Below are 15,673 nucleotides of genomic sequence, written 5' to 3'. Positions count from 1 at the left end.
AATTAAAAGGAAATTCTATTAAATGAACTAATTAAGTTGAAATGTATAGGAAAACCATAATTTCAAAATACTTAATGAGATACCTAAAATACTAATTGAGAAGGTAATTTTAATAAATATTTTATTAACATTTTACCATTTGGGTCTTCATAATGTACTATGGTGACCTTTTTTATCATTACCGCTAGCGATGAAGCATGTGCAATGTGTTCATATTAATTTAAACACAAATAATAATAATAATAATAATAATAATAATAATAATAAAAAATTTTTATTAATTAAGACTATTGAATTTTTCTTTTTGGGTCAATTGAAAGTTTGCATTGAGTATGAATTGCACAACAAGAGTTAGCTCATCTTCCACCTAATACCTCTTTTTACCTAATTTAGATCCACAATTTTTAACTTTCAATCTTTGTGTAAAAACATCTTTTATTTTTAAAAATATTATTCACTTAATGTATAAAAAAATTACACTCAAGGTGTAATAAGATTTTTTAGTTGAAATTATTTATGAAATTTGCTTACTATTGAACATCAAATAATATTATTATAGAAAATAATTATAGACACTTTCTAAGGACTTGTTTGGTTGTAGAAAATAGTTTTCATTTTTCATTTTAGTTTTCCAAAAAAGTAAAAAAAAAAATCAACTAATTTTCATTTTTTAACATTTATATGAAATAAATGAACAATGATAAACAAAATTTCCACCATTTTCTTGTGAAAATAGTTTAATTTATCATTTCTAATTTTTTAAATGAAAACAAAAAATACTACCTTATTTTCAATTTTATTAATTTACATATAGAAGTTGGGAAATAACTTTTCATTATTTTTCAAAATTTCTAACTCTTATTTTGTGTATGGAAGCATGGAATTCAAAGATTATACTTCAATATGTTTGGATTATGCATAAAGTTTCTTCTAAATTACACACAAATCTAAAATTCAAGTCTCAAAATCTGTGACTTTAGCTATAACCTCCAATAATCTTTTAGAAAATTGGAAAAACAAGTTGTCTTTCTGTATTTATTTTTAAATCTAGAAATATGAAATAGGATTTTTTGTTCACATTTAAACTAATTCTTTATTTTCTAACTTTTTAATAGAATCTCAAAACGCTAAAAAAATATGCTAATTTTATAATTTTTTAAAAAATAAAAAATAAAAAACGTCTTCCACAGCTAAACCCACCCTTATATTTAGAAGCAAAACAAATAATTTCATATTACAAAAAAATACTAATTAGTTAATATTATTTGAAGATGCATTTTATAATGAAAGTTTGTTTTAGCCTATTAGAAGATCACACGCGATTTGAGCTACATATATAATAAGAAGTAATTCATCTCATGCTGCATATCAATTAGATGTCAAAAATTATTTACAGATGAAACCCTTAAATTACTCGCCTGAAATTTATCTAAGAAGCCATAATTATTTTTACTTATAAAATAATTTGGATTTAAGTAAAAAATAAGCATATGCTTGACTCTGTCAATTGGAAGCTTATAAAGATTTTATGTGTGTATGATTAATAATTGCATTTTAAAAAAATGGCTTCTGTTTGAGTTGCTTTTGCAAAATATTTCTGTAAAAATTTTGTGATCATGATTATATTTATATCTTATTTTGGCTCTTCAAAAACTCATATTTGACTAGCTAAAATCTTGTCCAATTTTTATTTCTTCAGGTAAATCTTGAGAGAATATGAGTGAGATCTTCAAACTTCTTATTATTTTTTTAAAGAAAAAACTAGATATCAATTATCACAAGCAATACTAGATGAGGGTGATGAGGACATGTAAGGACCCGAACCCAAGTGGGTTCCAGCATTTAAATTTTTCAGTAAATGCACATAAATTTAAATTATTTTTATTACCAGAGCACTAATTAGTTTTATTACAAATATATGTTTCAACTATTAAAATGAAAATTTCTAAAATTCTAAAATATACAAACATATTCTAAATTGTATTATACTAAATTTTTGTTCTACTCTGTTCTTTCAACTCCTGCTCATGCATTTGCTACATCAGATTTCTGGTATACTCTTCGAAATTATTTGAAATGTAAAATAACGATTGGAGTGAAACAACGCTCAGTAAGTAAATAAGATTATTATTAGTGTGTGACAAAAATAAGTTTTCATAATATTATATTTTTGTAAAATAATATTTAATATTATAACTTCAAATTTGTTTTTAAAATAAGGTGAATTTAAAAATTTTTACATAAAACTTTTACCATCAATTACGGCAGTAAAATTTTATAATCATATACTGTAATTGTTAAATTAAGCTTTTAACTTTAAAATTGTAACTATAATATTTAATTATATACATATATGCTTTTCTTTACACGTTTTCTTTAGATTATTATTTAGGCACAAAAATTATCATATTCACATAAACATATATTTTTCCTTCAAATCATTAATAACTCTATACACGTAATTAAATATGTATATACATATAATATAAAAATCACCTTTAAGTTTGTTAGTCGTAAGTCATGTTTCTGTTAGTCGTAAGTCATGTTTATCCCTATGACTAGGTTGTGTAGTCCAAAGATTGGACTTAATTGACTGACCGATCAAACTAAATTAACGTACATTATTATTAAGTGAGATTTTTCCTATTAAATCCTAACCCGGAATCAGGTGTGCACTCATGATAAATCAACTATCATATATCACTCTGTAAATAGTATGAGTATACTCTGATCCGTTTAAATTTTAAGTTATGGCACCGAGCATTTGTAATTTTCTGTATTGTCTGAACCATAAGGGGTTTTGAAAATACTTTATTATATAATTTATACAATTAAAATAATATCATGAAAACATCATTTTTACTCATATTTTCTTGAAATACGCAACGTAAAAATCAACTCATGTCATCTTTACTTATATTTTCATGAAATATGTAACATATAAATAATCTCATGTCACACAATTTTCATATTAAAAATATTTTTTTAATAGAAATTAGTACTGTAAAATACCCGAGGTTTTTAGAAAATTTCTTAACTCAAAAATAAGCATAAGTATATTAAAGATAAAACTGGTATAATTAAATATGTGTAAAAATAAATTTGAGAGAATTTTATGAAAATAACTAACACAATCAAAATTTACTTACAAATAAAATCGGGTATAAATTTTAAATAAAAATTTAATATAATCAAATTTATTTACCTTTTACTTAACCTTGTGATATGATCACAATGAATATCTCAAAAAAATGATATCAAAAAGAGTGAGTGAGTGAAAATTTTAATTATAACAAAAATCTTCCTCCACTACTAATTCTTTTACTCACTAATTATTCTCTTCATTTGAAAAATTTGTATAAAAAATGAAGGTTGAGAGCTTCTTATTTATAGAAAAATTTTGGAAAAGAAAATAAAATTTATAAAAGTGTGGGAAGAGAGGTGAAATTATAATTTTTTAAAAAAAATAAATGAATGGCTAAGGAATGAGCATGTAATGAACTTGGGTTGGGAGGTATGAGATGAGGATGGGGTATAGTGGGGAAAATGGGAGTGCTTGCTCATACTCTCATTTAATTAATTTTTAATTAATCTACTTAATTAATTAATTAATTAATTAATTTTAAATTATTATTATTATTATTATTAAACTATGTTTTAGTATATATATATTGAAAAAAAATTAAGTTTGAAATTCGAAAACTCATGTGGGCCCCACACAATTTCGATACCCAAGTGAGCCCTATGTAACTCCAATAGTCTTCACACGGTCATATGAGCCCTACACAACTTCGGAACTTGTGTGGACCCCACACGACTTCATGACTCATGTGGGCTCCACATAGTAATGTGGGCCCCGCATAGGATACCTATATTATTACTATTATTATTATTATTATTTTTACAAATTATGTCAGTTAAAATATTATTTTATATATATGTACTTATTTGCGTGTACAAGCATTATTTACCATGTTTATCTTATGAAATTTCATTTTGACCAAATCGACCTCGAGGGAGCGACTGAATCACAATGGTCTCTGAGCATTTACTAAAACAAGGTTTTTCTTAAACATCAAACATAAAATCAAGGATCTTACAGAAAAGTATATCTGTATTAATATTAACTTAATGATCATTTTTATTATTTTGTTATTATTATACTTTAATCGTGTATATATATATTGTGGTCATTACAGGACAAATGCGAGACTCGATGAGGGCAACGACTACGAGGACAAATATGATTGGATAGAACTTGATATAACCTTGTCGCAACACATGTGTCAATCACACACTAAGCAAATTTTTTTTTTTTTTTTCAAATTGGTCTAAATTTTTAAATACCCAAAACATGCCCATAATTGTCCAATAATTACAATGATAATTAAAATAAAATGCTCTTTCTTTATATTTAAGAACATGAAAAATTTGCAATTTAAAATTTAAAATTATTTAATAAAATATAATTTAAAGTTATAATAAATTCAATTTTAGACGTGAAATATGTGATGCCAAACATTGCCCAACTCTTGCCCATCGTATCTATAATTGTTTTTCTAATTAATAACTAAGAAGGAAAAATTTAAGAGTCATTTCGTATAATTGTAGAAAATTATAAAAATAAAAATTGAAAATGAAAATTAAAAAGCAGAAATAGAAACTAAAAATATTATAATATGAATTTAATTATTATAATTATTTTACTTAATTATTATTTTGAAAAATTCACTTTACAAGAAAAATCTTACTAGGCATGACTATTGAAAAATAGTAAAAATATTTTGTAATGACCTTTACTATTTTTATTTTTTAGAAAATTTATGAATATTTTTATTTCAATTATATTTTAAATTCCAACAATAATTTTATCCTAATTTTAATTTAAAAATTACATATAAAATTAATTATTTAATCTAAAAAATTAATTATGAGCATGGAAAATATTTTGACAAGATGTTGTTAAGGTAACTGAAAAATATTAAATTTAATTTTAAAATTTTTAAAAATAATAAAAAATTAATAAAAGAAAATTGATGCCATAAAAATACATAATTTTATAATTTATTTTTAATATATAGAAATAAAAATAGAAAATAGAAAAGCCTAATGATAATACCAAACGATAGAGGATAGTTAGAGGTACTCTGTAGCCTTGTGTCCCGAACCCGAATCCGAACCCGTTTTTGGATTACAATTTGGTCTGGAAAACGGGTGGTGTTTTCGCGGCGAAACATGAGCCAGGATGCCAGTAGCTGTTCTTCCTTGTCCGTCGCCACCGTCGCCTGCCCCATCTGCCTCGGCCCTGTTACTCACGAATCCTATTTGGATCGCTGTTTCCGTACTCTCTCTCTCTCTCTCTCTCTCCCTATGTGTATATCTATATGTATGTATAAATTTTGGCAACTGTATCTTGAATTGGGTATTTTTAAGGCTAGATTCTTTATTTTAGGCGAAATTTTTTGCACTGTGTGTGGTTGTTTTGTTGGACATTGAATCATACTAGTTTGTTTTAGTTGGCTTGAGGGCACAAATTCATCAAATGAATGGGTTCTTCGCGCAAAGCGATCACGACGAGTGGAAATCTAAGAAGCACCGATGCTTCAAAACCCCTTGTTGAATTCCGCAATGTGTCGGACGACCATAATTTTTTATTCCTATCCGGGGTGTACTTGAATATATATAAAAAAAAATTGTTTTCCAGCACTTATTGGGCACAATCGGAGATACTTTATAGAGAGATGTGAGGACATGAGATGATGCATTTGGGTTATATTTTTTTGTTTTGGGTAATGAGGCGAGGGGATTGAGGATTCTCTCTTTGTTGAGGTGTAAAGGATTAATAATTTATGTTCATGGAATTTTAGGACAATTCTTTAGCTTAGTAACTTGGCTATCAAGTATAAGAAGTTTACAAACATTTTAGTAAGAAAAGGAAGGGCTTTTTGTGGAAGGATGGATTAAGAAGTGAGTGAGGGTAATTGAACAAGATTAACAACTTGAACAAGATAAAAACTAGGTAAAGAAAAGAAGGTTGAAGTTGAACAATATAGAAAAGAAGTATCAAATTACTTATATTATCAAAATAAAAATTTTTTTTTTAAAATAAACCATTGATCGTATCAAATTATTAATTAATGTGTATCATGGTTTTTTATCATTATCATCCTTATTATAATCTTAACCCCCACTCTTAACATTGTTAATTGAGATTGATTTACGAAAGGAAAAAAAGAGAGGTCAAATGAGAAGAAAAGTACAAAGATTAAAATATTTTTAGCCATAATAGTCGTGTTTGTAGCAGCCTTTACCTAATGGTAGCGATCCATAATGGCTGGTATGGCTGTGATTTTTCTTCACTCAATATGGCCATGTGTAAACAGTATCAGGACCCCAAAAGATCCTTTACCAAATGGCATTATGAATTTGTTGTAGCCCCCATTTAAAAGTTAAAATTATGTTTACCACCGATGATTTGATCAATGATAATAGATCCGTCATAAGGACATGCAAAGGATGGTCCTTTGCACCCCATGCCTTGGAAAGAATCCTTAGCATGGGGGAGAGAGTGCTTTTTCATAAAATTAACCATTTTACGTTTGATCATTATGGCTTAACCCCAAAGTTTAGAGCGCTACTAGATGAAGTTGATGTTTGACCACAAGCATGTCTATCTTTGATCATCCTAGTCCAACACTCCAAATTTGAAGTTTAGGGCCCTATCAGTTGATGCTTGCTTGAGCAGACTATTGACCTTATCCCCTCTTGTGTGTAGGTAAATAAGCTCCTGAGTCCTAAAAGCCCAAACATGCCTAAACATGTTGTGTCCATGTCAGGTCTTGTCTGATTCTCGTGCTAGTTTCTTAGATGGAAACCAAAAAATGAAATTACTCTACTTCACAAAATTCTTAACTTGTATATGAATGACAAAATGAGCTTATTTTTCCAGTGCTATTCAATATACATTGTAGTATGATTTTTCCAATGTTGTTTTATATGTTTCAATTTTTGCCAAATGAAGTCTCTATTTTTATTAGAAAAAATTAATTAAACTGTCCAAGGCACCCAAAAACATGTTCTTTGTTAAGGCCTTATATGCATTGTTGACCCATAACCTAATTGCTTAAGCTTTTAGATAAAGTGGTATTTTAACATGACAGTAGAGGCAGGCGCCAAGTCCTTTTTGGTCCTTGGACAAGAAGAAGGTTTTCACTGACAGATCCTTTTACTGGAGACTTTTTCTTCGAGAGTTAAACAACATTCACTTCCCTTAGTCTCAATTATGGAAGACAGCAGCCCCTACTAAGGTTGCCTTTTTTACTTGGGAAGTAGCTCATGGTAAGATCTTGACCCTGGACAACTTGCAGTGAAGGGGGTTCTCCATTGCCAACAGATGCGCCCTTTGCATGGCTGAGGCAAAATCAGTAGACCATATCCTTCTCCATTGCCCCTGGACTAGAAATATTTGGAATGTGGATTTGACTCTAATTGGACAACAGTGGGTTACCGCTAGATCTGTTGGATGGCAGTCTGGGCCTGGAGAGTGGAGAGGGATTTTGGCAACAAAGAAAAAAAAGAAGGCTTTGTCTTTCCTTCCTGTTACAATTTTCTGGTGTGTTTGAAAAGAGAGGAATAAAATAGTGTCCAAAAATTCTATCCCAACACTTCAATTCAGCAAAGAGCAGTAGTTTGGGTGCTAATGCCTGATATACATTGTTGGTCTGCTCTACCTAACCGCTTAAGCTTTTAGGTGATTGTGTTATAACATTCTCCTTAAGATACTCCACCAAATGGTGTTCAAATGGCCTTGTAGTGGATCATCTCAATGAATAATAGAGCTTAGCTTATACTTTATATTGCTCGCTGCACTTCTAGAAGCAACCTGGGTATCCTACATTTAATAGACATGTCAAGACGTTGGAAATTTGCATATGCAGAATATAAACTTCTAGATAATATTTTAAGAAGGAATCAATTTAGAGAGACAGTGTAGAGAAATAATTAGGAAGAAGAAAATGTAAATTTTGATTTGCCTGTTGGTTTTTATATAAAAATCAAATGCCTTTCTTTTAGAATTCTGTATATATGAGTTTGAATCTAAACCATTAGACTATACAACTTTTGATCAATATAAGGACTTCTGGACGTTTCAGTTGTTGGAATGTCTGCATTGCTTGCTATAGATTTCAATCATATGGTACATCTCAGCCGTATTTGCTTGCTGGTTTGTATTTCCTCCACCCTGACTTCTTACACATATAGGCATCCTGCAATTCAGGATCTTTCTGGTATCACTGGTGCAGCATTGGGCAGTAAAAGTTGATGTATAGTGACTAAATATGGAATTCCAACAACTATATAACTAAATGTTGGTTGCAGACACAGAGGTATTGAGGAGGGGATGAATGAGTTTCCAGGGTTTGTAATCACAAAAAAAAAAAAAAAAAATTCTCAAATATCTGAAAATTTATTATCTATGAAAAGTTGAATCTATAGCATTATAAGAACCCTAAAATTCCAACCCTTATGTGGCTTTTGGTTTTCAGGATTTAGTATGGCTTCTGGCATTGTGATTCGTGGGAATCATAATACTTGGATTGTGGGATTCCCTTGCTTAGTTTAGAATTATATTATTGATATATTGTCGGTAATGTGGCATTTCCGTGTTTGGTTTATTCATGAGAATGATGATAAAATAATGCCCTCAATGCTCCTAAAAAAAGAAATACTTGTGCATAGTATTTAGCACAAAATTCAATAAGTAAAAACTCAACTCATGAAAAGGAGTGTTTTTCATTCTAGGGGTCGTATGACTCATTCATGCTTGTTTATCGTATATACCTTTGTATTACATTTCTCTTTTTAGAATCCCCATGAGTTTGGCACAGATGCTTGAGAAATTTAATGAGGGATTTCTTATGGTTAAGTGAGGAGAGGTTAGTAGAGATCATTTGGCATGGGAGAGTATGTGTAGGCCTAAGGGGGAGGGAGGCTTGGGTCTTGTTAACTTGGTGTCCGAAAACATCTATTTGGTGGGGATATGGTTGTGGTGCTTTCCTTTAGAAGCTAATTCTCTTTGGCATTAGATAATTCACAGTAAGTTTAGAATACTACAAAATGGGCAGGATGCTAAAGCGAGAACTAATACTACTTATTTGCATCCTTGGAAGTTTGTTTCTTAAATTTATGATTATTCCCTTCCTAAAAGCCAATGGGAATGGGGAGCGAATTTTCTTGGGTGGGGAACATGCCTTTGCCTATTACATTTCCTTGTCTTTCGAGTATCTATTCTTTATGAAACCCCCATTTCTACATTTCTTCTTTTTCAAGGAGTTAAAGTTTCTTGGAATTTCCATTTTGAGAGAAATACTAATAAGAGAGAGATAAATGAGTTGGCCCTTTTAACTCGGTTACTCGATTATTTTCATGCTCATTTGGGGACTGGTAAGAGGGTTTGGAGCTTAGACGCATTTGGGGATTTTTCTTGTAAATCCTTTTTCTCTTACTTGACTCATGACCATATTGTGGATATATTTGTTTTGTATCCAATGATTGAGGACCAACTTATGTTTAGTCGATTGTATTACTCTTGTATGTGGCAGGTCATTCTCGCAATGGTGGTCTCTCTCGTGCATTCACCCCTTCAGCTCTCCTCTCTCTCTTGTCTATTACAATGTTATTAGTTAGGTGTGATGGTAGGAGTTCTCTATATCTAAATTGAAGGGAAATCCTTTGATTTGAGGCTAGATAAGGTAGGGAAGGTTGGAGCTCTATTTATTCCTGAGAAGAATCAGAAGTGCAATCGATGGGTTCAACTCTTTTTAGGAGAAACTTTATGGTTTTCTCAAAGGTTCTTAGATCTTGCTGGTAGTTTGGGCAAGGGATTTCAAAGAGTTAGGGTGGGTTATGTTGATTATTGGATGGGGATTCATGTAACTAGGGCAAGGAAATTCTTGGAATTAGGACATGGATACAGCGGAAAGAAGTATTCCATCTTTGTTCCTAAAGGGTTGGAATGGGAAGGGTGGTCTCAGTTTAGGGATGGCTTTGTTGCTTTTGAGAGTTCTTTTTGGTCAAGCTTGAATGGAGCATATAGCAAAAACATGGACGGAAATCACTCATGGAGCCAGGTTGCTGCTGGAAGATAGGGAGTGGTGGAGGTCGATCAGCTTCTAAGAGTATATAGGAGATGGTTGTGCTTGTTGTGGGGAAAGGTCACAAGCGGAGTTCATTGAGTTAGCTTCTCAAGAACAATCAACATCGTTGAAGGCTATGTTACCGGTAGAGTAGTTGAAAACAGAGGCGACTAGGGTTTCTCATGTGTACGACGGGAAGAAGAAGAGTGAGGCAGCTAGGGTTTCTTGTATGGAAGGTAGGTTGATGATGATAGAGTGGGCTGGGCTTGGCTTATTATCAATTCACATTGATTTGCGTTGGCTATTTGAAAATAATAAGAGGGCCCAAAAGCAGACATTTGATTTAAAACTACGCTTGGGTAGTAGGGAAGCTTTGTTAGAAGAGCAGATATACCACTTAACTGGGAAGGTCCAAGAGTCTCTATAGTTCCTTGAACAGAAGGGGAGCTTGTGATTGGGGTATCTTTTCACGTACGATTAGGTAGGATACAGGGGGTCATTGTTTTTCAACAAAGAAGTCTTAGCTTCACCATAATTTATAGAAAAAAACATTATTAATCAGCACCCTGTCCAGTTTCGCCCAACTTCTTCTCAAACTTTGTTGGCCGTTACACCAAGAAAATTGACTTTCTTCGAATTTGAGGTCCAATAACCCACAACTATTAATACAACCATTAAATTCAGCCATAGACGAACCCAAGCGAGGTCTACCTCTCACCCTTTCCTCATCTGACCGAATTACATTAAAATCTCTCATAACAACCCAAGCTACATCAACACTCGACATCCCCTTAAGTTGTTCCCATAAATCTCTTCTCTCAATATGATAACATTTAGCATAAACAAAAGTAAGAAGCAGGGAGCCTCTATCCTCTGTTAACAAAACTGTCACACATTGATTTAAGGTACCCACCCAATCCACTTGAACATCATCTTTCGAGAATAACCAAATCTTCCCACCTTCCTCTACATTAGCACAAAAGTTAGTAAATTGCAAATACATCGCCCACCTTCGTATCTTTTCTATATCTTGAAAAGGTTGCGAGACTGCCAACATCGAAACTTTCTGATCCTTCAAAATTTGTTTCAATCTTCTCTTTGACGTGCCCAACCCTCGTATATTCCAAAACATAATTTTATCAATCATAGGTTCAACTTTTGAGGTACTGCCTTAGACCTCTTAGACTTTCTCACTTGTCCATCATCTTTATTTCTTCCTTCCGATTCACCCACTGTCCCATTACTTGGATCAGAATAATATTCTTTTTGAATATTAATGCAAACCTCCAAATCTCCCTCAGATACTTGAAATGATTTATTTGCTGAAAACAACCAAGTTTCAAGTACACGTTTTATGGGAAAATATCAAATTTACAAATGGTGGCTCCTCTTCGCAACAATAAGGTGCTTCTTCTTGTACGTTGTCATGTTAGGATCTTAGTTCAACCAATCTCATAAAATTATTTGTACTTTATTTTAGAAACTAGTAGAGTTAGTGAAGATTGAACGTTGGGGTGTTGTGAATTTCTCGGCTTGATGTGATATCCCGGTCTTGTGAGAGATCTAATCAAATGTGGAGAAATGAAAAAAATTATAGTTTTATTATTATGTTTTTTGCAATATAAGAGATGATTGTATTATGTTATATGAATTGTAGATTGAACTATTAGAATACATGCTTGTGTTGAACGGCAACCGCATGGCTAATGCAGTATATTGTGAATTCCATGCTGGTAGTAGATTTAGGTTGTTGCATGCTTGAAATGATTTATTTGCTGAAAACAATATACTGTTTCAGGTACATGTTTTATGGGAAAATGTCCAAGACGGTATGCTGCCAAAATTTCATTATTTAATACTTATTATATGAAGTTCCGGTGCACTCATAAAATTCATTACTAGTTGGATTATTGTGTACAGTTTATTGTAAACACTCAAATTTGGAGCATATCTCTATAGAAAATGTCCTATTTACAAACGAAATGCTGCCAAAATTTTTCTAAACTGATAAAATTTAACTATTTAAAATTGTATCATTTTTTTAACTATGTCCGAATGCCCGATTATTTTGCTATCAAATCATTGATACTTATAATGCGTATACATATATGTTCAAAAATCGTATACTAATATTTATTATAATTCTTAATTTGTAGGGTTTGTAGCTGTCACAACATCAGCATGATGTCATGCACCATAGTCAAATTTAGCTTTTGATTATTTTTTTAATATTTTTTTATCTGAACAAATAAAATTTCTTTATTTTAATTTGAATTTGAATAATGTATTCGTATGTGAATTTGAATTTGAATTTTGATTTTTTTTTGTTATCTGAACATATGAAATTTCTGTATTCTAATTGAATTTCAATAATGTATTTGTATTTGAATTTCGGATTTGAATTAGAATTTTCAATAATTTATGAATTTTTTATAATTATGGTTTAATGCTATGTATGCGAAAATGTAATTACAGATTTTTACAAGAATTAATGATTAAAAATAATACTAATAATTTTAAAATTATTAGTGACTGTTTCAAAACCGTGATTAATAAATGTTATTTTAAAGTATTGGTGATGAATTTCAAAACCGTCACTACTACCTTGGTAGGACTGACGAATTTTAAAATCATCACTATTAATAGAATAGTAGTGACGAATTTTAAAATCGTCACTATTAATAGAATAGTAGTAACGAATTTCAAAATCGTCAATAATATTGAACTAGTAGTGACGAAGTTCAAAACAATCACTAATAGCAGATTAGTAGTGACAAATTCTATATTCATCACTATTACTCTAGTATTAGTGACGTTTTGAAATTCGTCACTACTAGTCTACTATTAGTGACGATTTTGAGCGGAGTGAACAAAGAATTTATAGTGACGTTATAAGTGTTTTAGTGACGGTTATAATCCGTCACTAATACTTTATTAGTAGTGACGAATTTTAAAATTCGTTACTAATTATCATTAGTAACTGCAGTTATGACAAATATTTCAAAATCGTTACTAATACTTAAAAAACCGTTACTAATACTATTAATGACGATTTTGTGATTATTAGTAATAGTTTTGATCATTTACTAATGACCTTATTTTTTGTAACATTCCTAATTTATCGAAAATTATCGCAAAATAAATTTAAAAATCTTTTATTTTACTCTTTTTGTGAATGTACAAAATGCGAATAAATGAACCACATAATATACAATATGTACATATTTCCTTAGAACTGGGGTACATGAAGTTCGAAAAGCTTATACCCTTTTTGTTGCAATCATCAGGAAGAAAATCGAGAAAATATTCTTACAAAAATAACTCCCAGAATGGCTTCACAAACTTTATAGACCTTTTCAAAGTATCAAATAGTCTTTTTCAAATCTTCTGGGAGGTTTTTAAACTCATGGAAGAAGCCTATCCCTGTCCTCCCACTACGCCAACTAGAGATCATAGAAAACCAGTTTTCCATGACAGCCTGCCAACAAGACTGTTTTATCGAAAGCCCTTCTGTTCCTTTCTTTCCCAATCGCCCAAAAAATAGCCAGGGGGATAAGGAAAAGAGCTCTGCTTTTGAACTTGTGGAGCGGATCCCTTTCCAAGCTCAAATTTCATCCTGCAATGACCCATTTTTGTTTGACCATGGAAATGGCCATGTTCCTGAGATTCCTGGTTCAGGGGCAGTGAAGAAGAAGGATATGGTCCACAGATTCTGCTTCCTCAAGGCACACAAAACTCCTATTCATGATAGAGAAGCGCTTTATTTGAAGTTTGTCGAGGGTGAGGATCTTCCCTAGAGCAGCCTCCCAGGTGAAACTAGCAACCTTTGAAGGTGCTGCAGTTTCCCAAATGGGCTTCCTAGGAAAATAACTGATGTGTTCCACTAGGCAGCTAAGATGATTATAATAAGACTCGACCGTGAAAATTCCTTCTTGCTTAGCGTCCACTTGGGCTTATTGAAGGAGGCCTGGCTCTGAGAATTGTAAAGGCTGCATTAAAAATCAATAAGAGTATCAATCTCCCAATCAGAAACATTCCTGGTCAGGAGAACGTTCCAAACGGTCCCATGGATTGTGTATTCCCGGTGTTGGCAAATGTGGGCATCTTTATTATAGACAAGCCTTTAAATAGATGGGAATGAAGATCAAACGCCATGCCAAAAAAACACATCCTCCCCATTTCCCATGCTGAAATGAATGTGAGAAAAGAAATTCTCCCACCCTTCCTTGATGAATTTCCAGACATTTGTACCATAACCTTCAGTCGCCTCTCTGGAGGCCCAATTGTTGTGATGAAGGCCATATTTAGTAGCAATAACATTCTGCCAGAAATTATTTTTTTCAGACATGAACCTACAGAGCCACTTCCCCAAGAGAGCCTTGTTAAAAATAAGAAGGTATCTGGGGGCTGAGCCCTCAACTATCTTTGATCTAGTGTTGGGGAGAGGAAGGATCATTTGGTTAGTTGGGAGATTGTTTGTAGGTCTAAGTGTAGTTGTCAAATTGAGATTTGAATTGTGAATCAAAATCCCAGTTTCATGAATCAAGAACAAAATTTGAAAATCAATTCCAAATGACATGCATTTATGTGCAACAAACAAAATAGTAAAATATATTGAAATTACAACAAATATGGATTGATACACTAAAAGCTTACCAATCAAAACCAAAACATTAAGTCTAAGAGTTTAAGATATAGTAAAATAATAACATAAGGACTCAAGAAAATATGTTTAACACTAAAAAGATCATATGTATGCTTTCTTTGAAAAAATAAGGGGAGGAATGAAGAAAAAAATTAATGAAAAATTGAACTTTATGCTTTGTAAGGGAATGAACCAATAAAAAATAATAAGAATTTGAATTTTATGGTGTTCAATAAAATAAACTCATATCTAATGCATGACCTTTCTCTAACAACAAAAACAAGAAGAAAAAGTAAATAAAAATCATAAATGAAACTGATAAAAATTTTACTACTAAGAAAAAGAAGGGCAAAAGACACTTGTCTCCCTTGAGGTTTGACAAAAAAATAGGGACCTCTCTTGAGGTTTAAAAAACTCCTTTGACCTCCCTTGAGGTTTCAAAAGTGCCACATACCTCCGTTGAGATTTGCCAAAAGGACAAATATTCCTTCAAAAGACATGTCTTTTTGCAAAATACAAGGGGAGCTTTGTGTCGATTTGGCAAACGTAATGGGAGATCCTTGAAATTTTTGAAATCTCGAGGAAGATCAATGTCTTTTTGTCAAGCTTAAGAGGAGGTCAATGTCTTTTATTCTAAAAAAAGACCTTAGAATCAAATGCAACTAGAAGCCCACCCACCCTCCTCGACCATCTTTCTTCTCAATAGCAAAAGGGTATAACAAAGTCACTAGTAAACTAAAAGAAACATTATCAAACTACACAATGAGGTTTGACAAATTAACATGGATCTTCGCACATCCAAAAATATAATGACACTTACACCCTTATGTTAGCTGAACATCTCCTACAGAAACAGAAGTTCGTTAATCTGTTTCTTTCAGACATCTAATTG

The 15,673-nt window shown here is 31.6% G+C and overlaps 1 protein-coding gene across 3 annotated transcripts in view; it reads left to right on the top strand.

Moving 5' to 3' along the window:
* LOC131159336 (uncharacterized) overlaps positions 1-15,673 on the top strand; it is an 84,238-nt gene that overhangs the window by 12,902 nt on the left and 55,663 nt on the right. Inside the window, exon 1 of one of the 3 annotated variants that reach the window (XM_058114182.1) lies at positions 5,166-5,341. The exons of the other annotated variants lie outside the window; for them this stretch is intronic. Coding sequence (XP_057970165.1) covers positions 5,236-5,341 — 106 coding nt within the window. The 5' untranslated portion in view covers positions 5,166-5,235. Of the gene's footprint in view, positions 1-5,165; positions 5,342-15,673 lie in introns of those variants that run through there. 3 annotated transcript variants of the gene reach the window in all.

The sequence above is a fragment of the Malania oleifera genome, chromosome 7, assembly GCF_029873635.1.
Source record: "Malania oleifera isolate guangnan ecotype guangnan chromosome 7, ASM2987363v1, whole genome shotgun sequence".
In the NCBI taxonomy this organism is placed as follows: Eukaryota; Viridiplantae; Streptophyta; class Magnoliopsida; order Santalales; family Ximeniaceae; genus Malania; species Malania oleifera.
This window is presented reverse-complemented; position numbering and strand designations above follow the sequence as displayed.